Source organism: Oncorhynchus keta, chromosome 26 (assembly GCF_023373465.1).
Source record: "Oncorhynchus keta strain PuntledgeMale-10-30-2019 chromosome 26, Oket_V2, whole genome shotgun sequence".
Classification (NCBI taxonomy): domain Eukaryota; kingdom Metazoa; phylum Chordata; class Actinopteri; order Salmoniformes; family Salmonidae; genus Oncorhynchus; species Oncorhynchus keta.
The window spans coordinates 3,105,239-3,114,137 of NC_068446.1; the positions used below are offsets into that span (position 1 = coordinate 3,105,239).

Consider the following 8,899-nt stretch of genomic DNA (forward strand, 5'->3'; position numbering starts at 1 on the left):
TCTCTCTTTCCATCTTCCTCTCCCTCTCTCGTTCCATCTCTTTCCATCTTCCTCTCCCTCCTCTCCCTCGTTCCATCTTCCTCTCCCTCCCTCTCCATCTTCCTCTCCATCTTCCTCTCTCCCTCTCTCTTCAATCTTACTCTCTCCATCTCTCCCTTCCATCTTCCTCCCTCCCTCCCTCGTTCCATCTTCCTCTCCCTCTCTCGTTCCATCTTCCTCTCTCCCTCTCTCTTTCCATCTTCCTCTCTCCCTCTCTCGTTCCATCTTCCTCTCTCCCTCTCTCTTTCCATCTTCCTCTCTCCCTCTCTCGTTCCATCTTCCTCTCTCCCTCTCTCGTTCCATCTTCCTCTCTCCCTCTCTCGTTCCATCTTCCTCCCTCCCTCCCTCGTTCCATCTTCCTCTCCCTCTCTCGTTCCATCTTCCTCTCTCCCTCCCTCGTTCCATCTTCCTCTCTCCCTCCCTCGTTCCATCTTCCTCTCTCCCTCCCTCGTTCCATCTTCCTCTCTATCCCTTCTTTTCTCAGTTTCTCCTTCCTTCCCTCCATCACTGAGAGAAAAACAACAGAATCCTGCTTCAGGCCAGCTTCATCTCAACACTTACAAAAGAAGATAAGGCACGGAACTAGGAGAAAGAATGACTGGATGGAGACAGAACAAGAAGAGAAGAACAGCAGGAAAACAATGGAGGACAGAGAGTTGACGTGAGAGGAGGAGGGTGAATGATGAGAGAGAAAGGAGAGAAACAGAGAGAGTGAGCGATGGAGAGGGCCAGACAGCCAGCCATCAGGATAAATAAAGCCCATTGTTAATATTGATGTATGTTCTAATGTCTGCTCGACTCCATTGACTGGGGGGAGTCGACACAGACGGGCATGACAGGGGCTGCTATAGCAGAATGACCGGGGGATGGAAGAAAGAGAGGGGTAGAGGGTTTTAAAAACACTGATTGCTTTCTATCAGGTTAGGCCTAGATTCTCTCGTTTGTTAAAACAATCCAATTTGCAAAATTATAATTATGCATAAGCTGCTTTTTACCTAGAGGGCTGGCTGGGGGAGATGAGTGGTGTAGTTGATGTTAGGGCTTGATAGTAGAGCCTCTTCTCTTCCCCACCTCCAGCCCCGAACATTACCCACTGAAATCACTTGTTCACCATCACAGCTCAAACAGGCTATCAATTACACCCCCACCCCCCTCCCCCCACCCTCACTCCTCTCTTCTTATCTGCCGACCTCACACAAAGACCACATTGCATTGCTCCATAGGCCTCCCATAAAGATGGGTATGTTGCCCCCTGCAGGAGACTGGAGACAGTGTGGGATACCATCTGCAGATTGGCCGATTCGAGCACTGCAAAGCGCAAAAAGATCCCAGTGTCCTAAAATGACTAAACCATAGAGCTGTTAGACAGATTATCTCCACACTACTCCAGTCCATGTCATGTAGTTCTACACAGAGGGACATATGCATTAAAGATGGCAACAAACAGCGATTGTTGGCAATAGCTTCTTTGTGTTGTAATATTCCAAACATACGTGTCAGTTTCAACAGTAAATTAGTCACACAGGAGCTAACACAGACTAAAAGACACCATTCACAGCCATCTCAATAAGACCTAGTCCCACCCCATCACTCAAGGAGCGCATTTGTTGTTGCTTGACCTCGAGACACTTTCGTTCAGTCTGCAATGGTCAGTGCAGCACATGCAACAATGTTGATGACAACGATGTTGTTTCCACTTTGATCTTAATATAAATCCACAAGCATCCTATAATTACAATATTAGTTTGTGTTTCTTACATCTGCAAACAGCTAGTTTGTATTTTCTTAGCAAGTTAATTAAGCTAAATGGTGCTAGCCACTAATGCTAATCGCTAGTTAGCTGGCTAGCAAACAAGCTAATGGGTTGTGTTTGGCTTGAGTTGAAAGAAGGAATTTAAATTCAGGGAATTGACCCCAACCCTGCTGGAATGTTGAATTGATGGCATTTATAGGGAGAGGGAATTGAGTTGGAATTTAATTTGTGGAATTCACCCGAACCCTGCTAGCGAAACTTATAAAAACAGATATTTTTTTTAAATTGAAATGTTAGAATGTAAAAGAACTCCATTAATTCCTCCATTGATTTTGGAGTTACATGGAATATGTTTTTTTGTTCAGGTCACTAGCAAAGGTCAGAAAAACCTACTGGCCCCAATAAGACTGTACATCATGTGTGTTTGCCCCCTTTTTTCCAAGCTCTCTTTTCCTACCTGTCCTGGAGGGGTTGGGGGAGAGACGTCGTAGCTTGTGTCTGCCAAATGAGACCAGTTCAAGGGACGGGGTCCTCTTCACACCCCCCGGGCTCTGGACATGGGTGCGTGTCCTCACTGCAGTTTGTGTCCGGACCGGAGTATGTGTCCTAAGGCGCAGAGAGTAGCGGCTGATCAGGGTCATGGCTGCTGGGCTGGATCTCCGTTCTGCCCCAGACCCACTGTAATACATAGGACAGTGTGTGTTAGAGGTAGATGTCTGTCGGTCTGTCTCTGTGTGTGTGTGTGTGCATCTGTGTGTGTGTGTGTGTGTGTGTGTGTGTGTGTGTGTGTGTGTGTGTGTGTGTGTGTGTGTGTGTGTGTGTGTGTGTGTGTGTGTGTGTGTGTGTGTGTGTGTGTGTGTGTGTGTGTGTCTGTCTGTCTGTCTGTCTGTCTCTGTGTGTGTGTGTGTGTGTGTGTGTGTGTGTGTGTGTGTGTGTGTGTGTGTGTGTGTGTGTGTGTGTGTGTGTGTGTGCGTGTGTGCGTGCGTGTTAGAGGTAGTGGGGAAATAATATAAATATAAAGGGGTGTGAACAGTTTGTCATGAATAGTGCTTTTGCCAATGGTAACAGACATGGTGTGAGCGCTTGAAAGGGGGGCGCAGGATCCCAATGCTGGAAGAGGGGCCTGAGCGAAAATGTTTGGTAACCCCTGAGTTAACATGACCTTAAATTTATATTTTCTTTAACATAAATGCTTTAAAAAAAATCACAAAAAGTAATTAGAAGAAAATTATCTCAAAGAAAATGTATAAGATCTCCTAAGCTTGTGTTTGCCACAGACCTTATTTTCACATTTATCTACACCCCAATTCAGCTCCCCATAGGCTTTGACCCAACGAGCCATGGCGGAATCAGTGCTTACAAAAAGACGCCATTACTATTGCTCTCTATAGTAAGAGAATGGATGAGAAAAGAAATCACTGGCTGCCCTCATCTTTCTCACCTGCTAACTGACCTCCTGATGATCTTCATCCTGCTCCTGAGTTTGAACCCTCCAGGGGAAGAGGAGGCGGTGCGTTGCGTTACAGATGGAGGGACACTGGACCCCCCCTTGGCCCCATTCTCTTTCTCAGAGGTCCAGCGGAACAGAGACCCACCTCTGGACCCTGTCCCGGAGCCAGTCTGCCCCCCTCCCCCAGAACCTGCCTTCCAGCAGTAGCGACTACTGAGGGTAGTAGAGCAGGAGGCCGCTGCTGCCTTACGCTGCTTGGCTAAAGGATTTGGGGATTTTGGTTTCTTGGCAACCAACCCCTCTGCAGCTCTCTGGGGCAGAGCCAGAGCCAGGTCTTTGGGTGAGAGAGGCTTCCGGGACAGCCTAGCCTGGACCCCTGCAGCAGAGGAAACCCAGGTGTACTTGGAGGTCTTAGGGACTGCAGTGGATAAACTGAGCCTACGGGCAACCTTTTTTCTGGGGGCAAAGGCTTTCCTACTGGAACTGGGGCTGGATGAGAAACTGCTAGGGACACCAGAATGGGAGACTGTGGTGGTGACAGATGTGATTAGATTTTCTGGGGGCCGGGACTCTATTCTGGCCTGGCTGGGCCTGACTCCTCCTGGCTGATGGCTCTTCACCCAGGTAAACTTGGAGTGGTTCTGGGGAGAGGAGGCTGGCTGGGCTGAGGTGAGCTTGGACCTGGGACAGAGAGAGGCACTAGGGGGCGCAGAGAGAGGAGGTGGAAGGGGTAGAGGAAGTGAATTGGCATCGCTAGGGGTGGGGTTGCTGTTGGAGGCTGCCTTGGGGACAACCTGCTTAGCTGCTGTATTGGTTTTCCCAGTCACGCAATGTTTAATATGTAGCTGAGCAGTGCTCTGAACCCTGGTGACAATGGTGGTCATTTTGGCAGGGACACCTGACAAGTCCATTTGTCCAGGGGCGGTCATTATCAGAGGCAGTCCCAGTCCTATGCTCTTCGCCGAAACTCCCAGCCCAGCCTTGCCCCCAGGTCCTGTCCTTCCTCTGACGGGTTCAGTCTCTATCTCTATAGCTGTGGATCCACTGCCTGTCCCCGTCATAGATCGTCTCACTCCCCCTGTGAGTGCGTACTGCTGGCCCCTTGGCCCTGTTAGATCCCTAGACGTAGCCCATTTTGTTCCATCCTTCTCTCCTCTAGCTGGGTCCTTACTGCTGTGGCTGGATTGTAAGGTATCTGTTGCATGAAGAGACAGGAACCCAGTAGAGGAGTTGGGTGCTGCAGAATCTAAAGAGGGCTTGGTAATCTGTATTTGTCTACCCTGCTGCTCTAGAGAGGGCTTGGCAGTCTGTGTAGTAGGTCTACTGTGCTGGGATGAGCTGGTCTTGCTACTGAGAGTGTAGCTCTTCCTCCAGTGTCCTGGGGGGTGAGGCCCACCACACGAGGGGAATGTGGGGCTGAAAAATGAGCTGGGACCCCTGCCTCGGGCTGGTGGTCTCGCTGGGTGCCACTGCTGGCCAGAACAAGAAGGGGCATCCCCATGGATACTTCTATGGTTATTAATGAGATCTGTGAGATGACAGAAAGAGGTTAAGAAGTAGCTGCCAACAGTGGTTAATTAAAATTGAAAAGCGTGTATCTAGCTAGCAACGTCAATTTGCACCAGCTAAATTAGATAGCGTTAGCCAGGCATCAACAGAGAACGTAGTGGTTATAACAGCCAGCGTGACAGCTTTCAATTGTAACTGGTAAGTATTAGTTATTAAATATAATGTATCAGTAATGTTAACTGTGTTAACTGTACTGTAAAACACCACATTACTTTGCAACAGATCGATTTGCCTTTTCAGCGCTTCTCTCTCATCCATGTTGTTTATGTCCTAAACTCAAACGTCATCATCCAGCGTCGCAATTATAGATTACGTATTGAGGAGTTTGGTCGTTACCACAGCCACAAAGTCAGAATTCCCACCTACTCGACCAATCAGATGAGGGAGTGTGATGACGCGTATATCGACCAGCTTGCAATGCCAGACGGCTTGCAATTCCATTATGCCATTAATGCCATAAATTACTGGAATAGATTGGTCACTAATATCTGTTGGGAAAAAAGTCTGGTTATTACCACACAAAAACTTGCTTGTTAACAAGGTCAAAGAGGTCTCTTTCAGAATGATCCATACGCATTACCCTGTGAATCATTACCTGAAGAAACTCAAAAAATACATTAACATTGATTGTACTTTTTGTGTTGAGCATCCAGAAACAGTTTCAGATTTATTTTGGCATTGTCTACATGTAAAACAATTATGGAAAGATATTCACAGTTTTATAATTGTTAATATTCTTGATGACTTTTGTTTTTTTATGGGAAAATGTGCTGCTTGGTTTCCTTAACCATAATAAAGATTATTTTTAAAGACACATGCATTTGTTTTATCTAGTGATTCACCAATTATGTGGTTATCTATTAACTATAATAAAACCAACCGTTCTAAATGCAAAGTGGTAATCAGAAGTCTTATTCAAACTCAGCTCGCAAGCTTATAGGTTTACTCCAATAGCTGCATTGTATTTAAAATGGCATGTAGACAAACAAATGGACATATCTTAGGCACTTACCTACTACACAGACTGCCAAGCACCTAGTCTCTTACTATAATCATTTGTTTATTTAACTTAACATAGCCGTGCAGTCCACCTTTCCGGTATTTTGAACCAGTTTGCCGCTGTACAAAGGCAATGTCTTCAAGCTATGGAAGATGGCAAAACATTTGATAATAAATCATTGATTGGACTTACATGACACTTTTCTAGACACACAAAGCACCCAAACAGTGTAAGGGGAAACTCACCACGCTAACCCAACTTACATACTCTACTTTTATTGGCCCAAAGTAAACTTGTTTAATTATTATTTTTTTTACAGATATTTTGTTATATATACATTATTCATACACTTTACATACAGGGTACTTTTATACACAGTATTACATGATGAGAATACAGTTTGATATACACATTACACAGAAAATGATACTCATCATTACATACACTTGCAATAAGTGTCATGGGATCTTTAGTGACCACAGAGTTAGGACACCCATTTGAAGTCCCATCTTCTTCAATTTTAGTGAGGAACATTCCAATTGTTAGTTGGTACTTCAACATTATTCAAATGAAATTAATGTTAAATATAAAAGTATATAGTATAAATGACAGTGATCTTTCTTTGAACTTACTGCCTTCATGTTCATTTCAGCAGCATATTTCTCTTTGGCATTTGTTTGTCGGTCTTTGCCCTGGTGGCATTCATATGTCTTTGTGCCCACAACATGACAGAACACCATTGAATGGGAGATTTTAACTCTCCCAAATGAGTTTTTTCCTGCCAAAGGATGTTCTTCTGTTTAAGGTTTAAGAATATGATATATTAAGAGAAGAGGAAGTCGGAGCGGTCTTCTAGTCAAACTTATGAGGTGCGCACACCACCCACCACTTCAGAGTATATGACTCACTAATGTTCTGTCCCTGGATAACAAGGTTAACGAGATCAGGGCAGGGGGTTCTTGCCCGAGAGACATCAGGGATTGTAACATATACTGTCGGAGTCAGTCCAGCCATCTGGATTCTCGATCTATCGCACCGAAAAGAATAAACATCTCTCCGGGAAGAAGAAGGGCGGTGGTGTATGTTTCATGATTAACAACTCATGGTGTAATTGTAATAACATACAGGAACTCAAATCCTTTTGTTCACCCAACCTAGAATACCTCACAATCAAATGCTAACCGTATTATCTCCCAAGAGAATTCTCTTCGGGTATTGTCACAGCCGTGTATATCCTCCCTCAAGCTGATACTACGGTGGCCCTCAAGGAACTTCACTGGACTTTATGCAAACTGGAAACAACATATCCTGAGGATGCATTTATTATATTTACAGGCACTGATATAAAGTGTTTTTTCTCTAAATTGCCGGGATGTCACGTCTACTAATCAGCACACTCATAACAACCTAAGCATTACGAAACTTCAGTTTGATAAATAAGTCACATGTAGCAAATAAGTAATTACATGTTTTGTTAACCAAATTGGACACTCATATAAAAACTCCTCACTTGGTGAGCGAAAAAAAATTGCAACCTGCTGAAAAAGACCCAGTTATCCCTCTCGCTGTGGCACCACTGACACATTGACACATTTGAGTGGTAAGAAAAAAAGCAACCGACTGCAGATCAAAGTTGAGGCTTGAAGTCGGGGGAGGTGCATCCGCGACAGCCAAAAGTCAGACACTGATGTGGTTTTCCAACATTCTATTTATTTATTTTATTTAACCTTTATTTAACTAGGCAAGTCAGTTAAGAACAAATTCTTATTTCCAATGGCGGCCTACCAAAAGGCAAAAGGCTGGGATTAAAAATAAAATATATATAAATATATATAAATATAGGACAAAACACACATCACGACAAGAGAGACAACACAACACTTCATAAAGAGAGACCTAAGACAACAGCAAGGCTTTGTCATTGTTTATAAAAAGCATTCTTTAGAACGTCGAAACGTCTCCAACTCCTACATCACACACTGAAAAATATATGTGAACAATGAATTGGTGAGAGAGAGCCTCAAATATCACATGAATTAGCACATATCCACTGTATTCATGAATTGCAGCAAAGTTGGTTCCTATTTGTCATGTCTTTGGTCACGTTCACATGGGCCAAACAAAAACACCCGTGGTTCACAATGCCCCCTGGGCACACACTGGTTGAATCAAAGTTGTTTCCATGTCATTTTTTGTCAAAATTACGTTGAACCAACTTCATAACCTATGATCACATGATTTTTGTCAATTTTTATCCCCATAATGTGAACACACTTTGAAATGGTTGATCACGACTTAAGAGAAGTGATCCCCTCCAACGTGCCCAATGAGAGACGTGATCGCCTCGAACGTGCCCAATGAGAGGTGTGATCCCCTCGAACGTGCCCAATGAGAGAAGTGATCGCCGCGAACGTGCCCAATGAGAGACGTGATCGCCTCGAACGTGCCCAATGAGAGAAGTGATCCCCTCGAACGTGCCCAATGAGAGAAGTGATCCCCTCGAACGTGCCCAATGAGAGAAGTGATCCCCTCGAACGTGTCCAATGAGAGAAGTGATCCCCTCGAACGTGCCCAATGAGAGAAGTGATCCCCTCGAACGTGCCCAATGAGAGAAGTGATCCCCTCGAACGTGCCCAATGAGAGACGTGATCGCCTCGAACGGGCCCAATGAGAGAAGTGATCCCCTCGAACGTGCCCAATGAGAGAAGTGATCCCCTCGAACGTGCCCAATGAGAAAAGTGATCCCCTCGAACGTGTCCAGTGAGAGAAGTGATCCCCTCGAACGTGCCCAATGAGAGACGTGATCGCCTCGAACGTGCCCAATGAGAGAAGTGATCCCCTCGAACGTGCCCAATGAGAGAAGTGATCCCCTCGAACGTGCCCAATGAGAGAAGTGATCCCCTCAAACATGCCCAATGAGAGAAGTGAAAAATTATTCCTTAGTTGTTAATTTTCTCTAAATCTAAAGGCACAACCAAGAATCCAATCAATGTCTTAAGTAGTTAACTACTTGAACATTATATAGGCCAATGTACATACAGAATGGATATACTGTAGCTACTGTATTATGAAGAAATATGTCACAGAG

General features: G+C 44.9%; 1 protein-coding gene across 16 annotated transcripts in view; it reads right to left on the reverse strand.

Moving 5' to 3' along the window:
• zc3h3 (zinc finger CCCH-type containing 3) overlaps window positions 1-5,107 on the reverse strand; it is a 120,811-nt gene extending 115,704 nt beyond the window's left edge. For 15 of the 16 annotated variants that reach the window (XM_052480048.1, XM_052480047.1, XM_052480046.1 and 12 more), the window contains exons 1-3: window positions 5,024-5,107; window positions 3,234-4,770; window positions 2,250-2,470 (exon numbers count right to left, since the gene is read on the reverse strand). In XM_052480048.1, coding sequence (XP_052336008.1) covers window positions 2,250-2,470; window positions 3,234-4,770; window positions 5,024-5,069 — 1,804 coding nt within the window. In that variant the 5' untranslated portion in view covers window positions 5,070-5,107. The remainder of the gene's footprint in view (window positions 1-2,249; window positions 2,471-3,233; window positions 4,771-5,023) is intronic. The other variant, XM_052480049.1, reaches the window with a different exon arrangement.
• Between the last annotated feature and the right edge of the window lie 3,792 nt (window positions 5,108-8,899).